At 44.7% G+C, this 25,734-nt stretch overlaps 2 protein-coding genes across 9 annotated transcripts in view; one reads left to right on the top strand and one right to left on the bottom strand.

Moving 5' to 3' along the window:
- The window catches only part of tmem117 (transmembrane protein 117), a 42,180-nt gene that overhangs the window by 8,561 nt on the left and 7,885 nt on the right, over positions 1-25,734 (top strand). For 5 of the 8 annotated variants that reach the window (XM_023791442.2, XM_023791441.2, XM_023791443.2 and 2 more), the window contains 3 exons: positions 12,924-13,056; positions 21,307-21,406; positions 23,362-23,459. In XM_023791442.2, the coding sequence (XP_023647210.1) occupies positions 12,924-13,056; positions 21,307-21,406; positions 23,362-23,459 (331 nt within the window). Of the gene's footprint in view, positions 1-9,597; positions 9,761-9,854; positions 10,663-12,923; positions 13,057-21,306; positions 21,407-23,361; positions 23,460-25,734 lie in introns of those variants that run through there. The other 3 variants (XM_023791446.2, XM_023791448.2, XM_023791445.2) reach the window with 3 other exon arrangements.
- On the bottom strand, positions 5,419-8,478 carry LOC111833298 (cysteinyl leukotriene receptor 2-like). Its single transcript, XM_023791456.2, has 2 exons — positions 8,390-8,478; positions 5,419-6,777 (listed from the first exon to the last, which is right to left on the bottom strand). The coding sequence occupies exons 1-2, from the start codon at positions 8,424-8,426 to the stop codon at positions 5,642-5,644; spliced, it is 1,173 nt and encodes a 390-aa protein (XP_023647224.2). The 5' UTR covers positions 8,427-8,478; the 3' UTR covers positions 5,419-5,641.

The raw sequence follows: 25,734 nt of genomic DNA, 5'->3' as shown, positions 1-25,734 counted from the left end.
AGTAAATGATGGTAAGAAGCATAGGTGCAGAATCCCTCAATGCCGGCTGGGACTGGGGAGAGTGGGCCAGGTGTGCACCTCTCACAGTCAGCACTCGCGCAGCCAACGCGATTTATTCCAGCATGACATTGTAACACCGTGGTGGGGTCGTGGCTGGAGAGATGAACGGAGCTGCATCAAATGGCACCGAACTGGCAGTACTGAGGCAACGGATGTAAATCTGCTGGCATGGGGGTAATGTGACCCCTGTCAACCAGTGAGTGTCATTCCCAGTAGCAGCGCCGTCGGCAGATGCTGTCGATCTGGCGAGAAGCTGCTCTCCATCCCAGGGCAATAAACCCCCTCCAGTGTATCACTGCAAGCTAAACATTTGACACTGTGGGGTCACCAGTTTGCTGCCACTGGAGGGTCTGTTACACTGAAATTCGTGGGGGTACCTATTCATCGGAACTGCAGAGTTATACCCTGTATATATGCAATGAGCACAAAAATATACACCAGTCAGCCATGACATTAAATCCACCTGCGTAAAACTGTGTAGGTCCCAAGATAACAGCCTTAATGCTTCCGCAATTTCTGCTGCAGTAGCTCTGCTGTGGGATCGGACCAGATGGGCTGCCCTTCGGTCCCTACATGCACCAGTGAGTGTTGGGGGTCCAAGACCCCTTTGTTGGTTCACTGGTTGGCCTTCCTTAGACCACTTCTGGTAGGTTTCTGTCCACTGCATACCGGGAACAGGACCTGCCGTTTTGGAGATGCTCTGTTGCCGCCGTCTAGCCATAAAAATCTGGCCCTTGTCAAAGTTACTCAGATCCTTCTGCTTACCTGTTTTTTCTGCTTCCAACACATAAACTTCAAGAACTGCCAATTCACATGCCTAATATATAATGACACCCTTGACATGTGCCATTGTAATGAGATCCATCCATCCATTTTCTGAAACCACTTGTCCTATTCAGGGGTTGCAGGGGGGTCTGGAGTGTATCCCGGAAGCTTTGGGGCAGGGCAGGGCAGGGAACAACCCCAGGGGGGCCACCAGCCTACTGCAGGGCACACACACACCTTCAGGCAATTTGGTAACTCCAATTAGCTTCAGTGTGTGTGTGTGTGTGTGTGTGTGTGTGTGTGTGTGGGGAAAACCCCTTGATGACATGGGGAGAACATGCAAACTCCACACACACGGAACCCTGGCCGAGACTCAAACCCTGGTCCCAGAGGTGTGAAGTGACAGTACTGACCACTGCCCCATCGTGCCCCATCGTGCCCCCCCCTTATAATGAGGTAATCAATGTTATTCACTTCACCTGTCAGTGGTTTTAATGTAATGGCCGATCGGTATAAATGTGTAACAGGGATCATGTGTAGCTTCAGTAAGGTAATCTGAGACTTAATGAGGTGAATAGTGTTCACATTTCCCAGTTCCACAGAGGTGAATCTGTATTCAGTCATTTTTATATTTACCCATTTCATTATGACAGTAAATTCTCAAAGGTGAATATATATATACCCTCTTTTAATTCTAAGGTTTTATGTATCAGGACATAATAAAAAATCATCTGGTCCTTAGCAGGTCTTAAAATTAGATAACTATAGCCTCAGATGAACAACAACATGTGACATATTACGCGTGTCATCATTTATTTAATAAAAACTAAGCCAGAATGTAGATGCAGTGTGCGAGAAATGAAGTACACCCCTACTGCTTCCGTGGGACTTAAGAGGGTAGGTAGCAGCCAAGTGTTGTTAATCAAATGTACTTGAGTCTTTGATCATCAGCGAGTGTGACCACCTGTTTAAAAGCAGAAGTTTTGACGGTTTGCTGATCTGGAGCGTTCAGGTGTGTTTTAACAAAATGCCGAGGAGGAAAGACGTCAGCAATGATCTTAGAGAAGCATTTGTTGCTGCCCGTCAATCTATGAAGGGTTATAGCCATTTCCAAACAATGTGACGTCCGTCATTTTACAGTGAGAGATACTATTCACAAGTGGAAAACATTCAAGACAGTTCCCAATATTTCCAGGAGTGGACATCCCAGCAAATTCAAACCAAGGTCAGACCGTGCAACACTCAGAAATCGCAAAAACCCAAGAGCTACATCTCAGACTCTACAGGCCTCAGTTAACATGTTAAATGTTGAAGTTAATGACAGTACAATTAGAAAAAGACTGAACAAGTATGGCTTGTTTGGTAGGGCTCTCTACAAAGAACATGGCATCACAGCTTAGGTTTGCAAAGTTGCATCTGAACAAACCACAAGACTTCTGGAACATTGTCCTTTGGACAGACGAGACCAAAGTGTAGATAACTTGGACCAAAGAGGCCACAAATGCCTCATACCAACTGTCAAGCACAGTGGTGGAGGGGTGATGATTTGGGTTTGTTTGACAGCCACAGGACCTGGGGCACCTTGCAGTCATTGAGTCCACCACGAACTCCTCTGTATACCAAAATATTGTAGAGTCAAATGTGAGGCTATCTGTCCAGCAGCTAAAGCTTAGCCAATACTGCGTCATGTGACAAGACAATGATCCCAAGTGCACCAGCAAATCTACAACAGAATGGCTGCAAAAGAAAAGAATCCAGGTGTTGCAATGACCCAAACCTGGCTGAAATGCTGTGGCAGGACCTTAAGAGAGCTGTGCTGAAACGAATGCCTGCAAACCTCAATGGACTGTTGTTAGCTGTTAGCTGTTGTTGCTAAAGGTGGTTCTACAAGCTCTTCAATCACAGGGTGTACTTAGTTTCTCACACACGGTTTCTCCATTTTGGCTTTATTTTTTGTTAAATAATGACACGGTGGAATTTGTTGGGTTTTACATCTGAGATTAGATTTAAATAATTTTTGAATCTGGTAAAGACCAGATGATTTTTGTATTGGGTCCTAATACGTAAAGCCATATAACTGAAAGGGGGTCACATGACTATAGTTTGTGTCAGAAAGTAGTTTTTCTGCAGTGAATATACAGTATATTGGATAGTGTTTGTATTTTGCCACTCCAGTGTTCAACACAGATACAGTAGTATTTTTAAATCAGTGTGACATCATGTTCAAATTCAGTGTTTGTGACACTGTTACTGATGCCTTTGTGGGTAGCTAAACAGCTTCTCTCAGCTGTTATCAGGCTCCTATATTTTTAACTACTTTTATTTACTTAAGAGACGTTTCTATCTAAAGTTCTGTACAATTGAGACAGCAGAGTCAGCCACTCACTGGACTGTTTGGGGGGTTAAGGGCCTTGCTGAAGTTGTCAATGGTGAAATCATTCTGCTGACCCTAGGATTTGAACCAGCGACCTTCAGATCACAGCCCTATCTGCCTGAGCTACACACCACCCCCCACTTAACTCACCAATCTGTTTTTTTGAATAAGAAACTGTATTGGTGGTCAAACCATTGTCTATTGCAAACGTTTCTAAGAACATGCAACAGTGAAATGCAAAAATATAAACACAGATCATTATTTTGTCATCTCACAAAGACTAGAACACCTCTGCTCTGTTCTGAACACCTCTGTTCTGTTGAGAAAAGAAAAACAAATCATTTAGTGTCTCTGATTCTTTGAATGTTTGCATGTTTTAGACGCTGTGCATTCTCACACCTCTTGCCAAAACTAAATATTAAATTAGAGAGCCTTTTAGTAAGAAAAACATCAAATCCACTTAATTAGTTTTGGTACTTAATCCACCCTAATTGCCCCTTTAAACTGTATAACAATGACTGCTGTCAAACTCTCACTGCAGTAACTAAGCAGAATGGGACGACTGTTAAGCCTAAATCATCTATTCATGCTTAAAACAATTGTGGGTTCTCTGTGTAGATTTTGCATTTCTAAGTAGGGTAGATGTGTAGATCTATGGTGGATTTTGGATTATGGTCCATCAAAAAGGCTTGATGGTCTCATATACAATGTGGTGCCAAAGCAGAACAGTGGGAACTCATTCAGATCCTGGTGCAGCAAAGTAGCACCAACAACAACAATCCCTTGGTGTAATGAGGCCCAGTCTCCACTTTGGTATGACGATGATCTTTATGAATTGTTGTACCAGACTTTGCCATTTCCCATGAATCCCTGAGACACTAATTAAGTCATAAACTATGACCTCAGCAAAGGTGATGCCAGTTACTATAAGATTATTTGTAACTTTCTGGCATATTTCATATTTTGTGTACAGAGTAATTTTGCTTGGAGACCTAGACTTGATGCGATTCACTACTGTGCTGGACTTTCTTAATTTGGACAATGATTCTGACTGAAGTTCAGTGCAGCCATGAAACCTCCTCAAAAATGCCCATCTCCAGACTCAGAGGCATCAAGAACTTTTTAACAGAGGTTTCCAGAAGTTTATTTTGATCCTGAAATGATCTTGGTATCTACAATCTGCATGTTCTCATTTTGCTGGCAAGGGGCAATGTGACTGATTTATGCTGGACAGGTGGGGCACACTGTTTACCAAGACATTCAAGCAGCTGCTTCTAATGATGATAATTTATTTGGGCTGAATGCCTTGCATGTTTGATTACCGTGAACACCAAAAAAAAAAACAAAGCTAAACATGTACTTTTTCTCTCCAGTGCTCCAAACCACTTAAAAAACTTAAAAAAACTTAAAATCACGCAGAGACTGAATACTTAGACAAATATGAGCAACTTCATGCTTGTGGCCAATGCTTTTTACAACCTTCTCATATCTGTATTAGGTATCCATTTTAAACTCTCTGCTTTTCAGATTCCTGACACCGTTAAAGGCTAATCCTCAGCATCTGTGGCTGTCTGAGTTGTTTTCTGTCAATGACGTTGAATGTAACAAGGGCAGAGAACTGGATATAAGCCCTCTCACTAACTGGAGGAGTAACTGACACTGCGCTGAATGACTTCTTTCCCAGTTACGCCTGATGGCTTGCGATCTCGTCTAATATTAGACTAAAGTGTAGTGGCCAGGCTTCCGGAACAGCGATGACCCGAAGATATAATGGACATGTGATGTATATCACCTTCCATACCGCTTGAACTAGGACACCGAGCCCATTCAGCAGATTTTCTTACCAAAACACAGCAGCCAGATTCTGAGTAGATGAATATCTTCTAAGGACTAAATATGACAAAGCCTTTGTATTATTACAGACGTGTCTTTAACATTAGTGGTTTCTTAGTCCTCTACAGTGGTACTTTATATCAGTCAGTGGTGGAGATGTGAGGTTGGGTCCCACAAGCAGCTAGACACTCAACTGAATGCGTCTCACAGGTTGGTTGGTTGATTCCACGTCAGACGATACCTTTTTCCAAAAGAATCTTTGATATTAATAGATACCACAAACAGGGTCATGGTTGCAGATTTCCAATTTACTTTTCAGATTAATGACTCCATCTTATCTTGCTGATTTTTCCGTTAAATGTTTTTCAGTTCTGCAAAACAAAAACAACAACAACAAAAAAGGAAAAACACATCGCTAGTCCAATCCTATCTATGGATGATGTGGATCTGTGAGAAGAAATTATAGATAGTTTGGCTGCAATAGCTGACTGTTGTGGATTCCTGAGCTGAAGGGTCGAGTATCATTGTCCTGCTCCATGTGATGCCTCTTCTGAGGTACAGAAGTCCTCAGGACCTTGGTAGCTCTTGTGGATCCTGTTGCTGGAGCATCTACCCTTCTTTTACACTAGCATGCCTGGTCCAGCTGTGACTGGCATTTCCAGGGGTGTCTGGTGAGGGCCATGCCACTCTAGGGCAATCTGGCACTGGGATGCACGTGGGCAGACAGGCCTCTCCGCCAACCAAGCCGACTGGCTGCTGCCGCATGTGACACCTACACCGGCAGCCGCCCTGCATGCACCCCCCGTGCATGCAGCGTTGTCTGGTTAGAGCTAGCCAGCTTTTGTGGAAGCTTCCGCCAGCCAGAATGTAGAGGATGGGGTCCAGGCAGCTGCTGATGGCACACACTACTTTGGAGAACTCGTAGCAGATATAGAGTGTGGAACGGTTGGTCACCTGCTTCTGAACCCCCACGAGCACCACTGTCAGCGCCATCACGTGATAGGGGCCGAAGGAGACCACGAACACCAAGATGGCGGCCGACAGCAACAAGAGCGGCTTGCCAAACCTCTGGCGAACCCTTGTACTTCTAGGCAGGCGGCGCAAAACCTTGACTGTCATGACATAAAAGGTCAACATCATGCCAAAAGGCAGGACGAATCCAATGGCGGCACGTACAATGGAGAAGGTCTTGATATAGCTGAAAGGGATTTCGGTCTGGTCCACGCAGACGAGCACGTTTCCTTTGACAGCGAAGGTGAAGAACAGGTCTGGGACACTGCCGATGAGCAAGAGTGTCCACGTGCAAACACAGCACACTTTGGCTTTACCCACGTCCCACCACATTAGGGACCTGATGGGGTGTACGGTGCCGGCATAGCGGTCAAAACTGACAAATGTCAGGAACATTATGCTGCCGTATGTGTTTACGTTGAAGGATATCTTCTTAAACTTACAGAAGATCTGGATACCCCCAAGGTGAGACCTCTGGAGGTTAAAATAGATAGTGAAAGGCAAGGTCAGTATCCATGCGAGGTCACACAGGGCCAGGTTCAGCAGGAATATGTTGCTGGTTGTCCATGTTTTTCTGAAACAGGTGTAGTTCACCAAAGCGATGATGTTTCCCAGAATTCCCAAGGGCAGAGCCACAGCGCAGAGGCCAAGGACAATGTAACAGTACCCCTGTGCATTCCCCAATTTGCCACAGAATTCAGTGGACTGGTTCAGACTGTCAGGCTCCATGTTGCCTACAAGCAAAAAGGATATTTTATTGTACTTGGAATACTCCATTCAACAGGTTGCAGATTTTGTGTATGAATTACATTAAGCAGACTTCATTTTTTAAATTATTGCTGCAGCTTATTTGCTATTTTGTTAATAAAAGCAATATAATTAAAATAGAAGGGTATTTTAATTACATTATGTGTTAGAGCTGTATTAATTATGTAATCTTAAATCGCGATTTAGTTTGTCAAGGTGTTCTATATAGATATTTTGAACCTTTGCTTATTAATTTATTGCAGTACCGTGAAATATTTTATCTTGCAAACTTTTTCTCAACTTTAGCTGATACAAAAAAAAATGCTGTTTATGTAAACTATGCTAAATGCACTAGAAATGCAAAAATGCAGTGACGTGTCTACCTTTGAAACGGTAAATTACCTTTGAAATGTTAAATTACCTTTGAAACATTAAATTACAAGTCAAATGTTTCACTCTGTGTATTTTCCACATTTTCTCACGTTTTAGTAGTTTCATTATTTCAGCATTGGAGTGTTAACCATCAGGATACAATGGCAATATCGTGACGTAATCCATTGCGGCACTGGTATCCTGATGTGTTTTGTATCATGGGCTAGTTGGCGATACCCAGCCCTACCTTGTGCTCTGTTTTGACAGCATTCAAGACACAGTACAGTTAATATTTATACTCATTATATAAATAATAGCCTTTCACGACTATTATCACCGTAACATGAAACCGCGATTTTCTTTTGGAAATTTCCAGACAATTACACATGGGTCATTATTTATGGCTGACTGATTTCGAATGATTTCTTCTCTGACTAAAACATAATTCCAAAGTCACGTGTACACTCAGCAGGCACATGCTCACGTGCTTGAGGGTGCCTCAGCACCTGGCCATTTTTGCCCCAACGATTGAAAGTGCCCTCCCCCGTTTTGAAATTCTACTCAGTGCCCCTTCTTCATCTCGCAAAATTGACCGAGGGGGGGCTATAGGGCCCAGAGTCTGCCTCTCGTTAAGTCTCCGCACAGCACTGACATCCAGTTACAGGATGTTACTGGTATTAAGAACAGTACGGGAACTAAGCTCCGTACTTAGGTAATGACACTTTACATTTCGTATCCGTATTTTGTTATGGAAGTATCCTAAAATATCACACTGTCTCGTATCTAACCGATAACTTTGATTTAATTAAGACATCCCAGTTTTTGTGTTAAATAATGTTCCCATCTTTAATCTGGCCGTTAAATATGAAGAGCAATATCTAAATATTTCAGGTAACCGAAAAGTGTACTAACCTAAAATATCGAACTTTGTAATTTCAAAAGAAATACCCCCACAAGTGTTTCGGTAGATTACAGAGTTCCACCCTACGCACCGCGATGGATGAGATGCGCAATCATAAGTACGGCGCACATGATAATTCCCTGCTGAAAGTCTACTCTGCCGCTTTATGATCTAGTCTCTGGATATAAAAGACCGAGACTCTCACGCTTATGTGTTGATACTGAATGTTCCTTTTACTCTATGTCATCCTTTATAAAACAAGATTAGCCGATAAACAGAAGCATTTATGTCTCTGAAATTACGTTTGCGGTAATATTAACACTTACCGTTTATGTTCGAGCCATTGACGAGGTAAGGCTGCATGCTGCAGGATCAATTTCCTCTGTCCCCGTATTCAGTGGTATATTAAAAACCCGTCCTTACCGTAAAAAAACCCATTCATTCACTCCCTTCAGGTATAGGCTGCATCACAGTACCACCTACCGCTTCCTTGAGTATTGTTACCTAAGCGGCATCACTACAATCAGACGACACGAAATGATTGTGTGACACTCATATAAACACATCTTACAGTGATTTCATTCTTTATGTTAATAAAATGCACATTTTACAAGAACTGTGGACCGTTCAGTGCTCTATTGTTTATTTTTATCCAAGTGCTTTTATTCTTAAGATCTGGCTTCTCATACAAAACGTACACGTGCGTTTATAAAATGCATACCCGCTTTACATTTCGGATTAAGTAAAAACCGTAACTGTGATGTTGAAACAGCTGTAAGAGTGTAGAAGCTCAGCAACAAACCATCGCTCATCAATGTGTCCAACCACTAGATGGAGACATCTCCAAATATATGATTTTATTATTATTGCGCATGGGTTGCCAATAAACAGAAGAAGCGTCATTTTTTTAACCAAACAGGGGCATTGGCTGTTTTGTCTTACAGAGAAATTACAACTATACTGTAAAATTTAAACGTGTAACGTGCACGTTGTTTAAATGTTATAAAATAGCGGTATATCAGTTTCAGTTAAGCTTATTGCAGAAATCCTGATGATAGCGTTTCTTTCTTCCTGAGCAATATATGCCTGCGACCCGATGTAGCCCCAGCCTGTTGCCCTTGTAGGTGCGCGTTATATATCGCCTCGACTGGGAGTCCTGCCGCCAGGGGCCCTGTAAAGGGGATTAATCTCAGACTATTCCATTATATTTAGGGTCCGTAAAACACAATAGGATTGGGGGCCCAAAGTCTCTAGCCCCTGCCTTCAGTGGCCATTCTCGGATGCTCTCTGTCCTCTATGGTGAAATCTACTACTGCAGCAGTGTGACACAGTAGCCTACCTGTCGAAGCTACGTGGCGCCCTCAGACGCCTAACGGGTTGACCGGCACTGATGTGACACCTGTACGCCATACCTGTCGGCACTTCCGATTTTCCCCGTTTTCCACCGCTCCTGACGCTGTACTTCCGTTGTACCATTTCTACCCATAAACACCCGGTTTTCCGCATCCACCACTTTCCTGCTCCTGAAATTTAGTTTTGTCGTCGGGACCCTCCCCCCGGCAAAATCTCCCCGTTTAATGCTAGCAGATATGGAGCACGCAGATCTGAGGAGGCCTGGGGAATGATCCGGAGTAATGGAGAGGATAATCTGTAATCTCTCCGATAAATCCCAGACGGATTACGTTAGGAAGGCTCTGGTAATACGGATTCTGCATCTAACGCAGCATTGCTGGCTGACTGTTAAACCGTAGCCGTCGTTAGGTCCGATCACTCGGGGGTATAGCCCCGAGTATTTTAGCCACGATGCCAATCTTTCTTACAGAAAAAGTCAAGCCCCGGGTAAACTTGACTTAGTCCCTAATCCTTTCAATAACTAAAAACTCCCCTGAGTTAACCCATCTATTCAAATCGATTAAGCTGTAATGCTGCAGTGGAGAAGCTATGCGGGCTACGTTATAATTTCAATATTTTACACCTCCTACAATGTTAAAGTGTGTTATTACGTTAAACCACATATAGCCGTGGCACATGGGTTCCTCGGGGACCTACTGTACATACTTGATATCCTGATCAATGTGCTGATAATCATTTTAACGGCTGAGTTAAGGCTATGACGCACGGAATTAATTACACCGCAAAAAACAACTTCATTTGGATGATTCACTGTCAGATTTAAAACTTTAAAATGTTAATGTAGTAAAGAAATTAGAATCTGGTACTATTAATGTTTCACACGTAGATATTAAAGAACTTAGCTGTAAAAGAGGGTGAATTACGATTATGCATGCCTCTCATTAACATAGCTCAACGTAAAATGACGTATTTAAAATGTTAAAGAAGTCTAGATCTAATTTATATTATGTACATTTCGCTCAGAGCCTGATTTGGGATTAAAACTATTCTAGGGCGATTTTAAAACAACTGGCCTTCAGTAATGGCGAAATAAATGATATATGAAGTCGCTGTGAGATGTTGGAGCAGAGGGGCTCTGTCAGCCGACGTGAGAGGGCCATAACTCACACGGCCTACCGCGGGTTCGGCTGGGCGGCACTACGAACCGCCAGGTGCAACAAGCGCGGCGACACCAACAAATGACAAGGTGATTCTTTTTCTCACAGTACTGATCGAGGAGCTCCTGTGGAAACTGTAGTTTTTTAAAATATAAAACAGGCATACTGACAGTAAAGTAAGTCTCCAGAGAGCTGCTTTGTTCCGATAAGTCAGGCAGTAAAGAATCAAATCTGTTGTTATTTTTTATCATTCTGAACACATGAAAAAATACATTACTGTTTACTTATGATCAGGAGATTGAAAGCGTACATTTCAAGGACAGTACCGCTGTGGAGCAGTTTACGCTATGCATATTTTCGATTACTCTCCTCAGTCAATATCAAACTGCGTAAATAAAAGTAAAGTGGGGAAACTGGAGAGATATAACAGAAAGCGGAAGCACGAATGGCTCAAGCTTAAATAACCGATTAAATGGCTCCCTGTTCGCGTAATTTTAAATGCGTTTCAGAGCAGATGTTGGGGCTTTTTAAAGCAATGCTCTTAAAACACTGGTCCCGAGGTCGAAGGGAAAAGCCGTGCATTTGCAAAGGGCAATTATAGCAAATGTCCGTTTGGATGGAGTTCTAGGTCACACCCCAATGGACAGATGGATAACTCAGTAGATTGGCGTTGGCCCTAAAACTACTTGACCTTTTCAGCAAGCGTGGTCTTGTGCATTATGCATATTAAATGGTGTGTCTTTGTTGGGTCTGAGTGGCCGGTATATAGGGACTCATGAAACAGGTGTCAGTTGTCCTTTGCATATAGACCTACATTCACAGACTATCCGCTTTAGCGACAGAAGCTTTCACGCAGCAGGTTTAATAGTGTTCCTCTTTCTATTATAACATTGTCTATAATTATAGGGGAAAACGAAATGAATATTTAATACTCCATAGCTTGGCTAACAGGCTTTGGGGCTTTAATTAGATTAGACGTACATGAGGCGTAACAAATGAGAAGCGCACAAATACAAAGGCTTCTTTCATTTTTTTAAGTACCTCACCGTATTATGTATTTTTATTTTTTAATAAAAAAATAATAAATTCAGTGTACAAGACGTGTAGCTTTGCGTATCTCAATTAAGCGACTCCTAATGTCCTCCTACATTAATACTGCAAGGGTATAACTTTGGGTTGAGCATTTGGTCTCCAATCATTTAAAGGGGTACAGGGGGTTGTGTTGGCTGGTTTTGATTATTAGGGGGTTTACAAACCCCCTATAATTTACACCCATGGGAAGCGGCACCGGCTGTCGACGTTGGAGTAGACCGGCAGATACAGTAATAGTGCCGCCCGCTTTAATGCGCTGTCCCTCAGATGGAGGGGATGGGGAGGCGCGGCTCTTCCCCGCTATGGTCTCCCGGGCCCGGAGCGACTATGCAGGAGGAGCTCCTTTCTCAGCAAAATAGCTGCAGCCCGGCGCCCTGCTGCGCGGATATAATCAGCACGAGCAATTAACGATAAAACGTCCGAGTTATGTGCCCGGTGTTGGAGCACAGGGCTGCGCAAGCGATTTTGGAAGAAAATACCTTGCAGTTTCAACGTTGTTATATAGTCCAATACTGTAGTCGAGTAGTAATTATCTGATAAAGTATAAAGACGTGAATTTAAAGATGGACCTGCGCTTCCCTGCAGCTCATGCTGGAAATCTGGAAGATAGTAAAATCAATGCAGCCCTAGAAAGTGCTGCACGCATAAGCCAGATCTATAAATGGATTTAACTGATCAGGAATAGCCTTAGAAAATGATTGACGTGTTTTTTCTTCCAAAATAATTCATGCCTGTGCTGTTTTACATATTTTCTTTCTAATAGATGTGGCATTTTTTCATTTTAGCCGACCCCAGTTATGAGACTGTAGTGTCCTAATACTGTATGTGTTCCCAGCCGCTGGAAGCTGAAAGGCGCGGCGGACGCGCTCCCTGGATACTGACGTCGGGGTTCATTCTTTCCGCGCAGCACCGACGCAACTGACCTGACACCAAGTGACTTTTAGGGCATGTAATTTTCTGGACCGACGGCATAATAAATGAAAGAGCGTTAAATTGGAGCTGGGGAGGAGTTTAAATGAATTAGCGCTCACCTTTGATCGCGCCCGGTCTGTGCCGCTGTAATGTACAGGACGGGAAAACCACCTCGACGCTTCCTGTCATTATTATGTGCATTTTACAAGACAGGATCTCTTGTGAGAAATGTAATATTTTTTTCTGTTTTATCGTTGCTGGTATTCTATAGACATACAATTTAGGATATTCTGAGACAACAACAAGATTTCCCGGAGGTAATAGGTTCATTTTTCTCACACCCTAGGTCAATATCTGCGCCTGAAAATGTTCCGAGAGGACCATGGCTCGTGGATGACTATGTTTTTCAGCACCATCCTCTTCCTCTTCATCTTCTCACACGTTTACAATCTGCTCCTCTTCATGGCTGGAGATATGGGGTAAGAACCTTAGTGACCTCTGTTTTTTCCCATCCCAGACATAAGTTTATGATGGATGTTTCTGTCCCACTCAGACAGGGCTGTCCTGCCCTCCAGAGAACTGCCTAAACAAGAAGCGATCCAGATATTTTACAGTCGTCCATTATTGAGGGTATTATCACGTTAACCTGCCATCTTGGCTCTCTGGGGGCCTTATCTTGAGCCAGGATGGCTTTCCCTTCAGATCACAGTTTTTCTATCCATTTCAAAAGAGCAAGGTCTCATGTCATACCAGAAAAGATGATTTTTAACAAACCACAGTCATTTTTTTTTCTACGGGCTTATCTTGGCATTTCAGACATATTCAATGTTTTGAAGGTCAGCAAGAGATCTTTAAAGCTCAGTTGTGTCCCCAAACCACTGAGACTAACTGTTTTAATTTGGTGTCCCGTTGTTCTGCTGAGAGCCGGGCAGGAACATCAGACATATTGATTCTCACGTGACAAAAAACAGCCTGAAGGATGCCTGTCGCTTGACGGCTGCATGACAAGCGTCGCCTGCTTCAGAGCTGCCTGTTCGGCACCCACTGCAAAAACCATTACAGGAAAGAAAAGATGACCGTTTGTTTTACGGGGACAAGGGATATGCCACTGTAATCACCCCATCAGTCACGCCGGTCGCCACGGAGACACTGACATCCATCACTGATGCTCGTCCTTTGGCTGTTGGAGAGCACAGAGACACTGCCACCAAAAACCATCCTTCACCTCAAGAAGGGGGGTGGGGGCAAGACGTGCAAGCCCCACGGAGGGAGGGGGCGCGGGGGGGCGTATTCTCTGTTAGGTGAAAGTGCGATACTGTTTCTGCTCAGGGGAAGCCTTCCTCTGATGGAGACAACATAGATTTCCCCCCACAATGTCAGCTGCCTGTGGCTGTGATTTCTAAAGGACAACGGCCATGTTGAACCATATTAACACCAATCACATCTGACAGTATATATTCTGCAGGCTTCCGTGCATTTCCGTCACTGTTTCTTTGGTGTTACACTTCCTGAGACGGTGTACGCTCATTAATTTACGGCTGCTGTTGATTTTGAGGTGAAAAATGTATGTCCAGCTCACAAATGTTTATTTAGCACATTGGATGACTGCTTTGCAATGCTCAGACTCTGAACACACTGCAGGAGAAACCATCCAGGGTAGAAAGTGGGGATAATAAATGTGACATATAGGTGGAGCTGTTGCAGAGCAGGAAAAGGAATGTTTCGCTTGGGCCGCGTCCGCTTCTATTGTCTTGCTCTTTCTTTGGCTGCGGAAACCCAGGTATTTATCGCTCCTCCTGGGGCAGGCAGTTCGGCCTGTAACGGCCCGGAATGCGGCGTCGGCACAGAAAGGGGCAGACACTGCAGCACCGATCATGAAGCGGAAGGCCGACGCCCTGTACCCACAATGCACTTCACTTCCAGGCCGGTACTTAGGCCAAGACTCTGCGTGTCCAGTGACCGTGGCGGTTACGGTCTGGTAAAGAGCCATGCCGAGCAGCTTTGCCGTGAATGTAACCCTCTGCTTTTCCGGCCGTGTGGTCCATGCCAGCCAATAGCCTTTCAGGAGGAGCTCGCCTGCGCCTTTTCAGTCCCTGGCGCACCCTCCCCCATCATCTCCAGCACCTCCGGCCACCCGCTGAGGACCACAGCCCTCCTCCTCACTTGGTTCCCTGTTCGTCCCGCACCCCTGCCGGGGACAGGCTGCCTCGGTGTCGCCAGCCTGCTGGGACGCTCCAGGTCCCCCTTATGCTGGCCGTCTCCTCATTTATATTCTTTTCTGTTCCTTTGACCTTTCTGACAGCAAGAAGGGCTGAAGCGGAGGCTCTTTTTGTCAGATCGGGGTGGGGGATTGCAGATGGGGGAGGGGGGGGGGGCGGGGGGATTTACTATCCATGCTTTTAAATGACACCACAGTATCACCAACAGTCAATAGCCTTGTATATATCACATATGAATGTGCTGGCTTTAAATTTATTTTTTAAATATTCTTTATGTAATTTTGTGGCATGCCTTCCAGGGCATCCCCTGCCTTATTCCCTGTGCATTCTGGGATAGGCTGCAGGTCAAGTACCACCCTGAAGTGAATAAGCTGGATGGATGGATGGATGGATGATGTGTAATAGGGGTATGAGAAATTAAAGGATCTGTAAAATGAAAGGCCCACCAGGGCAGTGGCACATGGGTACCATAATAATCCCCCCCACCCCCCTCCATAATGGACCATGCCCAGGGCACATGGATCTTAACACCCCCATCACATGAGGCCCATTTGTGGAGGGAATGGTGTCTCTGAAACCCCCCCCCCCCCCCCCCACCGCGGCGGGGCCCTGCCCGCACTCCTGCTCTCAGGCCTCAAATTTCATTAACGGCATCAATCACGTCCTAATTAGCCCCCCTTATTTAATTAAGGACAGAGATGTAACTGCTCCTCCCCTAGCCCCCCCGCCCCTCCCCGTTAATCAGGGAGCCGGCTGAGACACGAGTGAAGCTGGAGGGTGGGGTTTCCGAGCTGGATGGGCTGGCGGGGGGGGGGGCGGCTCCTTTGGGATTTGGTTGCTTGCTGGGTCCGTGGGCCTGCAGTCTGTGTGCTGAGGGGGTGGGGTGGCGTGCTAGGGTGCTTTCTACACCCCCTGCTGGCAAATGTAGCTATTACACTAACCCCTCCCTCAGGATGGAAGCAACGGAGGTGCTGAGCTCCAATTTCAGCAGGGAAATGAGCCAGACAGGGACCGGACGAGCTCATCGTGTTTGAATCGTGCCAGTTGCAGACAGTGTGCGCCAAGATGACCTCGGATGCGGAGGCGAGTGGACAGCTTCAACACGCACAGATGGAAAAATCACCCCTCTGTGCATTAGTCAGTGTGTGTGCCGTGCCCATAAAAGTGGAGTATTAATAGGCGGCCACACCCTGCCCCCTCCAGGGGAAAGTGGCACCTCTCTGGTAGCGCGGGTGACCTCCATGCATCAAACCCCCCCCCCCCCTCCCAAAATGTGCCATCTGGTGGAACGCCGTGGCACAAAGCGGGTGTTTAATTCGGAAAATTGCAGAAAAATCCGTGGCATCTTCTGTCATCCACTGCTTGCCTTTCTTGAATAGTGCATAATATCACCAACGCAAAAAAGATACAGAGTCACGTTTAAAACAAACAGAGAGAAAATCAACCATGCAGCCGGTGGCCCAATGGCTGGATCAGAGCGGCAGGAAGTCACTGAGGGAGGGGCCCAGTCATCAACAAAAGGCTCAGCATTGTCCCAGGCGTCACGTGTACGATTTGTCACGCCGACATAAGCCTCTCTCTCGTCGGGAGATTCTCGTTGAGGGGGCCATATGAGGGCCGTGATCAATTTAGAGGCCGCCGCCGATTGCCCTATTCAGCGACTGCCCCTCCTCAAAGCGATGTAGCCCTTTATGTGATCTTTGTGTGCCGGACTTCATTATCCGCTTTCGTATGTAAATTTCTCACAGCGTGCGTTAATTGCTGTTTTGCAGTGGAATTGAGTTAATCAGAAACACCTGAGCTCCTTCACTAAGGGGAGGAGGTGTGATCTCCGCCTCATACTGGGCAACAGCTCCCCGTGACCAGTTATACCAGTTCCTCCAGTTGGTCATGGTACCCCTCCCCCATTACTGGTTGCAGCACCTCAGTGAGGTTGTGCCGAAATGACTGCCTCACTCCCCCCCCGACTGTACAAGGTTGTCAAGCATGGTGCATGAGGAGCCTGTGATCACATGGTTATTCATAAGGATTCCTGCTCCGCAGTGGCGGTGTTGAGCCAGCAGGGGGCTGTGATGGGGGGCGGGGTCGCAACTAGTGCTGAGCCATGTGCTGTAGGGCAGCTGCTCTCCACGGTGGGCTCTTTCCTACCCAAAGGCCCCATGATGCACATCTTCCCCCATGCCCAACCCCCTTGGGGGGACCACAGTTAATATCGCACAGCAGATCTAGCATTAAATTCTAACATTAATGAACAATAGGACGATCGTCTACTTGCACTTAGAAATGAATGCAGCATACAGCTATACCAATGTAGTGCATATTTATGCACTACGTCTTACTGATATTTATTTATATTTATGTTCACAATTATATTTTTCATCTGGTAACCATTAGCTGCAATGTATATATTGGTAATTTTTTGTAATACTAAATGGGTTATCTCTTTTAGGATAAGTGGTCAGAAGATGGATGGATGGATTATGCCAATATTTTGCCAAAACTGGCATGTGATTTGCAGTCATTGGCCAAAAAATTTCAGTCAGTACCGGCCTGGAAGTGAAGTCCATTGTGGGTACAGTCAGTTCTAATTGCAAAAAATGGTTCATCCTTTGGTAGACCAAGATGATTATTAGCCATAAGAAGATTTTTTCCCTTTGATTGCGTAACCATGAATTTTTAACAGATGTTTTTTTTGTTTAAGTTTTAAACATGATGCCGTAGATGCATTACTACAGGACATGGCGTCTGTTTTGACACCGGCTCTGTGCGGCACTCATCTCGGTTCCCCGTCTAGAGGCCGTGGAGACGGTTCGCCGTGGTGAGGCTCCCTCACAAGGTCAGCTGGCCTCAGGGACATTAAACTTTCATCATAGCTGGATAAGCTGAAAAAACTGCTGCCTTTCAGCATTGCTGGGAACAGAACCAAGACTGCTTCCTTTTATGTACCAAAAAATTTTATAAAACCCTTATAAAACTGGATTTGTCCAATTAATTATCCAGTGCATCTGAAATGGACTGTTCTCTCTCAAATATTTTATCATCATGCCATTCAGAAGATCTGTAGTGGACTGCTGTCTCTTGAATGTAAATCATCAGGCTGGTTTAGAGGATCTGAAGTGGACCGCTCTCTCTGTCTCTCTCTCTCTCTTTCTCGAATGTGAATCATCAGGCCGGTTTAGAGGATCTGAAGTGGACCGCTCTCTCTCTCTGGAATGTGAATCATCAGGCCGGTTTAGAGGATCTGAAGTGGACCGCTCTCTCTGTCTCTCTCTCTCTCTTTCTCGAATGTGAATCATCAGGCCAGTTTAGAGGATCTGAAGTGAACTGCTCTCTCTCAAATGTGAACTGTCAGGCAGTTTCTGCAGTTTGACGGCTTTATTAGTTATCATTTATAATTCTGCTCTAAGTAAACAAGGCCTCCTGGGATCACTAAGGAAACTGGGTTTGGTCTCAGGCCCTGATTGTCAGTCTGATTCTGTGTATAAATACATCCCTGCTCCAATTAAGCGAGAGATCCATTACCTTCTTAATCCCATTACCAAAGGCCAGTCAGGGCAATCAAGCTGTCAGAATAGAGAGAGCGTGACTGCAACATAGCTGATGAACAGCACATTAACTGTGACGTATTGAGGCATGTTAACGCAATATCGGACGTGAGTGTGCCAGAATCTCTGGGGCATCGACATGGAACACCTTTTACTGCCCTGGATCCAGACATAACAATGTCTTAAATTTTTCAAATATTCAGCATGGCGACACTTTAATAGGGCAAAAACAGGAGGAATCAGCATTCCTCAAGGATAAGCCTGTGGTTTGAAATTACTGAAGTGTGTTGGATGTGAAGTTCTGGCTGACATGCTGAACATTCTTACTTTATTTGAACTCTTTAAAGGATTCAGCAAAAATACTTCTATATACATTACTACACTATGTGACAGTATACTATACTACACTATACTTTGTGATGTTATGTTTTGCTGTGCTATAATATACCATGGCTTATTACTCTTTGGGAAAAAGTACTTTCTCATATAATATTTTGATACGCTATTCATGAAGCAGCAGGATTCAATTTTCCACTGAAGGTATACATGTAAAGTAAATTAGAGAACTGGTTGAATAAATGTATAAACAAGCAAATAACACAAATATTTTAAGCTCTTTGTCGAAATCCAGAGGCCTGGAAGAAAATCAATGAAATTATTAAAGCTGTAAGAAATGTTATGTAGCACGTAAATGCGGCAGCTCATCTCCTCCCTCGGTTGTGTTAAGAACAGGAATGGATTAATGGCTGCCCTTTTACATGTAGTTTAGATTGTTTCAGGAAATTGAGGTGTGATTCCACTTTGGAAACAATAACAAAGAAATCCCTGACCCTGTAGTGCAATGTCTCACCTGAGGGGGGCGCTGAGGATCCTCCTAAGTGCTTTGGGTCTGCAGAGGCACCGTAGTAACTGGGGTCCCAGGTTTTGTTTCTGAGTGGAAGTGATGAATGATTCGGTCGCTGGCTCTCCGAGTACAACCTCAAGAGTCTGTCTTTCAGATGGCTTTTCCGGATATAAGGACCCCTGAGGTTTCTTTTACTTACGTTTGCCCAGAGCATGTCAAAAGTATTGAACGTCAGACTGGCAGTGAAACTGACATGGCGAACCATCCGTGAAACTTCCCAGGAGCGTGAGTGCGTCACCAATCTCTGACCTCAAACGCAAAGGCAGCTCACCAGACCCCGAGTACAAACATGTCATGGCGTGCGATTTTTTTGTACCATTTCAGTCTTAAAAACAAAGAAAAGGCTGAGTATTATATTCAGGATGGAAGATGAGTCAGAATATTTGGTATCACTTAAGGCCATGTTTATAATAATTTATAAACACATTCATAACAAATAATGCATTCATAAAGCATTATAAACATGGCTATAAATACTTATCAAAAGCTATAACACATTATATCCATGTTTATTATGCATTATGACTGTATCTATAATGCACTATAGATACCCTCATAGTGCAGTACAAAGCATCTTTAATGCTTATACCCACCATTATAATGCATTATAAAGGTATCAGTAGTGCATTATAGATGAGCGCTTCATAAGGCATTCATAATGCATAATACACATAACTATAATGATATGGCTTTCGATAAGTATTGATAGCCATGTTTATAATGCTTTATGAATGCATTATTTTTTTGTTATCAATGTGTTTTTAAATGACTAAAAACATTGCCTTAAGTAATGTGTTACCAAATATTTTATCCAAACTCATTTGGAGCTGGAAGTCCCGCAGTGCTTGCATTCTCTGGAAGCCTCGTGAGGACTAGGAAGCGTCGTTCATATTTTATGAGGAATAATCCACTCGCCACACACATCACATTTGTACCTATTGTCTTTTATTTAACACTTGGTGGCATCAGGGGGTTAAACTGTTACATGCCCTTGTTGGCCAAACAAGCAGCTGCATGAAGGTTTTCTGGCTTGAACAAAAGGCATCTGGACGCTCGGCACGGATGTGAATAAAGGGGGAGTCCGGTATGCTGCAGAGAGGCCAGATTAGAATATCAGGATTCTGACAGGTACATGCTTCAGGGCTCGGTTTCGCTGGTCCACGGTGCTGGATATGACCCCGGTCTACCTCTGAAGCGCCATGAGATCATAAACCACCCTACAGCACCTCTCCGCCATTCCTGGAGTCATAGCAAATGCGTGACCCACTTTTCTTCCAACGCTGGCGCTGGGAGATACGGCCGTAGCGTGGAGACCCCATCCATAAGCCACCCCCCTTCCCCCCACCCCCATGGCCCACAAGGCTTTGCAGTTAATGAAGGTCTTCTCGGCCTCCATGTTTTCAAAGCGTACCTCATAAATAGCACAAACACGGTTACACACTCATGTGTCGAGTGCATAAGTCTTTTCAAGCGTAATGTATAATAACGGCAATGCATCAGAGAGTGTATTGAAGTATAATGTGCAAAAAGGAAGCGTATAGGAGGTTTTTGCCTCCGCCTATATATGTTTAGACAGTGTGTCCGTATAGCGTCGCTGAATAGAGCTCTTGGGCAATTGGGTTCAGAATCAATGAAAGACGGTCATTAAAAAAATGTGGCTTCCTGGAGACTAATTAATAGGTAGCCTTGAGAGTGTGGGCCTATGCAACCTTAATTCTATAACATCTTAATCCACGGTGATGTATGTTCTGCTGCTTTAACACACCTATTTATTTTTTTTATGCATTATTCATGTTATTTTTTTTTTGGTCGTGTGCTTTAGATAAACACGATGGAGCCAGGGCATGGTGTATCCTGCCCCCCACCCCCTGCTCCTTCCCCCACACTGTAAGCTGTGCTCAGAGCCCCTGCCTTCACTGGAGCACACTGAAGCTGAGTACTTATGACAGGCAGTGTGGCGACACTCGACATTACTGACGATCTCCTCTTCTCTGCCTCTGATGCCACCCCCACCCTGGCCCCGCCCCTGGCCCCGCCCCCTTCCCCCCTCCCACTCTGCAGCCCATACATGGTGACGGACCACATGGGCATCCGGAATGAGCTCTTCATGAAAATGGCAGCAGTAGGAACGTGGATGGGAGATTTCGTGACCGCCTGGATGGTGAGGACTTTAAAGAACTATCAGGGGTGTATTCAGGGGGCGGAGCCTCATGGGGCACAGGCCCCAGCTGAAAGATGATTGACCCCTGGAGTCTCCCATTCCCTGTCACTCACTTATTCAAAACCTACCATTGGCTAATGATAAGGTAGAGCCCCACAGTGTGAATTATGGCCCCTCTTAGTTTACCCACCTAAAAAAATCCTACAGTCGCCCCTGAACCTTATTGGGCACCAACCCCCCTACTGTCTCCTACACCTTGTAGCCCAAAGAAGTTCTCAACATACTCCCTTTGCCCTTCTTGTCCAACTATAAGCCTGTAAACATCCCACATATGACATTCATACGATGTTGTCTCTCTACTTACGGGCAAAATACTGCACCTTCTGTCTGATGCTAAACTCCCATAAATCAGCAGTTGCTTGGTTTTTAAGGACCAAACATCTCACAGCCGCTCCTGATGGACGCCGCTCTGCCTGCATCCCACCTTGGAGCTGCTGCATGATTGATGCGTCATGCGAACAGACACATCCTGGGCAGGATAAACTGCGTTGGAGGCGTTACGAAGCAGTAATCGATAAGGCCTTCTGGGAGTCAAGCTGGTCTTCACATGGAAGGGGGGGGGGGGGGGGTCAGCTTGTCATTGTCCTTAGTGACCCCCAGACAGTCCACATCTTCACTTTGTTTAAGCTCCCAGCCAGTCAAGATCACTGAATGGCTGGAGTAGGTGTACTGGGAGCCAGGAGGGAGGAAAAACTATCTGAGGCCAGAGAAACACACATGTACAAAGGGAGCAGCCGGGGGTGGGGGGGGGGGGCATGCGGGATGCAGAGAGGCTGCCTCCCCAGCCACACGCTGCCCCTCGTTCATCCTGCCGGCGCGGGGAGGACCTCTCTGGATACGCTGCCGCTGATGGGCGCCATTAGTGTGCAGCGCAGAAACAGGAAGAGAGAGATAACATGTGAGCGAAGCCCCCCCCCCCGATTCCCGACGTCTGTGGGAGGGGGTGGTGCGCATGATGATGAACACATGTGCACAGGCATTGCATGGGGGCCATCTCTAGGGTCTCCCTGCCTGCTCACGGGTTATAGGTTAACCAGGGGGTGAGTTTGATGTTTCTGAGTCACTTTGCCGACCCCCCAGTTGTTTCAGAAACTAAATAGCTAATGAGTAGGCTGAGACGATGATAGCTAGCTAGCTGTTTTGCAGAACATGCCGCTTCAGCATCTTCTAAATAAGGATCTCGTTTGTTTAATATTAAGTGTAGTAACTATTGTATAAAGAATGTTTTGAGTGGTGATAAATATCCCGCTGGCCATGACCCCTCCACAGGTCCATAACTAAGGGGTGTTAAAAGTACTAGGATCTTCAAGGCTCAAAGACCTAAAGAGCCGTCTGCTCTTTAGGATCCCAAGGTAGATGTCAGGAGGGAAGTTATAACCAGGTGTGTGCAATTCACAAAACTGGCATCCGTTTAATTCGCCGTGCTCTACAGGTACCTGAATGCTGAACATTTTAATAATTCAGCCTTTCCGTGTCTGACGGTAAAAGACGCCGAACAATCTGGTGTCGCTTTTCAGCGGGATTGTTAAAGCTCGGGTCGCTTATTTGTAGGTACATACGCTGTAATTAGCTTTTATTACATCCCAGCAAACGAGTCCTGTCCAGGGGCTGTGATGTCCATGGATGGTCATTAATCAAAGAAGCTGGCAATTTTCTGGAGTCTTTATCATACAGCAGTGGAAATTCTGCCTGTCTGGGTAACAAATAGACTCTTAGTAGCAGAGTAGTGTCTGCAAAATCTGTAGCCCTCCTCAAACCTTGATGTTATCTGCATGCCAGTTATTTATGATACATAGATTTTTTTAACAATCTCTTCACTGAAATGAAAAACAAGCAGGTCATGTGCATTTGCTGTCGACGTCTGAATAATCATCACGATTTCTGCTGGTTTCCAGGTGAATGACATGATGCTGCAAGATAAACACTACCCAGACTGGGCAAGGAGACCCAGAAGATTTTGGAAGCAAGGACACAATCGCATTGTCCTTTTCTGGTAAGCCATCTTGACATCTGTATGTCCGGACGCAGACTCACATACATGGTGTGCTCGTGTGGGTAAATATCCCATAGCCGTTCAGGGCTCATTGTTATTAGACCAGTCACGGAAATTTCTGGAAATGTTTAGGTGTTCATGGTTGTGTGTTTCTCTGTCTGTAGAAGGAGAGTCTATAGTGTTCAGCTGTATGTATACACACACACACACACACACACACAATGATCATTTATTTTATAAGTGCAGGAACATTGGAATGCTTCTTTTCACATATCCCATCATGCTCCTCTTTGAGACACGCACACAAGTACAAACAAGTGCAAAGCTTGGGGTCTGAGCACAGGCTATTTATCCAGCACCTGTGGAGCATTTTGTGGGGTTAATAGCTTTGCTCAAGGGCCCAATGATGATGTGAAAATTCTGCTGCGCATGGGATTGGAACCAGCAACCTTCTGATCACAAGCACAGAGGCCTATCCTGCTGAGCCACACACCCGCCCATGCACATACGTACCGTCACAGATGCACGTAACTGCTGTGCACATAAAAGCAATGCATGTGGCAGTCGATTGTCGTAACAGTGCAAGCGCATACGTGTTTCACGTGTGTTTGCACTGCTATGACAAGAAATGACCTTGCATTTTAAATTTTATACCGCAGATGAAGTACAAATTAGCATGTAAAAGTTAAAATGCACGATAATAATTTCTGCACATGGACATAAAATACGCACGTACCTGCACTGTTAGAGCAGCCGATTGCTGCACATATCGCTTTTAAAGGTGGATGCGTACATGCGTACCAGTTACATACACCCCTGCATATTGTCATACATTTACATGGTGTACAAATGTCCCCACAGCTATGCAGGTGTGTTTGTGTGTGTGTGCATGTGTGTGTGTGTGAGCAACAGCATAGCAGCAAATCCTACTAGAACCACAGTAACTTAAGAGTTTATAATACCAACGAACAAAATCCATGCCTTAATAAAGCAGAGAGGAATGATTGAAGGTCAAAGGTCATCATTTTGGCCATTTTGCCCATCCCTGCAGTGGAGGGAGCCACAGACCCACCCCCACTCCATGAGTGCCCCATGGACACTACGATGTGCCAATAGGTTCGGAAAACACGGTACCAAACGATGCTGTGATTCAGCCATGATTCAGCCGCCATGTAAGGTTGCGTTGGGCTATTAAGTACCAATTAGAGAGCTTGACTTATCACCCGAAGGTTACCAGTTCGCGCCCCAGCAGAAGAACTGTATTTGAACCTTTTTTAAAAGGTGCTTAAACTAAATTGCTCTGTAAACACTACATGGATAGTTCCAGATGGAATAACGTAATATTGCATGGACACCAGGGTCAGTCAGCTACCTGGGTCGTCACAGTGTCTTAACGAAGCAGTTAAAAAATACATTAAAATATTCTTACACAAACTCACTTTTGTCCAGACTTCAAAGTAGGTCAGAACTCAAAGTTAGAAAGTGGGTCAGACGTGTGACCGACCGAACCCAGAAATTCTGGGTGCTCGAAGAGCGTGTTCGTCTCCCAGCATTGAAGAACAAGGTCTCGCGTGTGTTAAAGCAGGACGTGCTATAGCAGGGATTAGAACCCACCTGTTTTGAGCATTATAATTGCTTACGGTCAGCTTTGCCTGATAATTATCGTTAATTATGACTAATTGCAGGTAAGGTTACCCTTTGTCATAACCAGCTAACAATAATCTTTGACCTTGCTGGTTTTTTTCCCGAACACTGACGGTACTTTCCAGAAGGACAGCGGTTCATTGAATGCAGAAAACCTGGAAGTTGATACATTTTTTCATATCTGTTCCCCATGAATCCACTGTTTCAAACAGGATTAGCACAGGATTTTTCAAAAGAGCACTGCACTTTTATTTTCCCTTACCTTAGAGCTTTATGGTTCGAAAAGAGGTGTCATTAAATTTAGGCAATACTTTCTGTGTTTTAATTTGTGCCAAGAAATAGGTTAATAAAATCAGTTCTCTTTTCGTCAGCACATCACCTCGACAATTTCACAAAATATGTATATATTCCATGCAATTGTAATTGTATTTGAAATTCCATTCAATTCAATTTCAAGTAAATATAATTCAAATAATTTTCATAGTCTCCACAACCCAGTATTGAATGAGCAGCTGAAAGATGGATGGATAGATAATTTGTAGTTACCCATTTGTCTTTAATGTCTGTTGCCTTAAGGTATAGATGTAGTGCACAATGGAAAGGCTGAGCACCATATGTACCTTTAACGGCC

The sequence above is a fragment of the Paramormyrops kingsleyae genome, chromosome 1, assembly GCF_048594095.1.
Source record: "Paramormyrops kingsleyae isolate MSU_618 chromosome 1, PKINGS_0.4, whole genome shotgun sequence".
Classification (NCBI taxonomy): Eukaryota; Metazoa; Chordata; class Actinopteri; order Osteoglossiformes; family Mormyridae; genus Paramormyrops; species Paramormyrops kingsleyae.
This window is presented reverse-complemented; position numbering and strand designations above follow the sequence as displayed.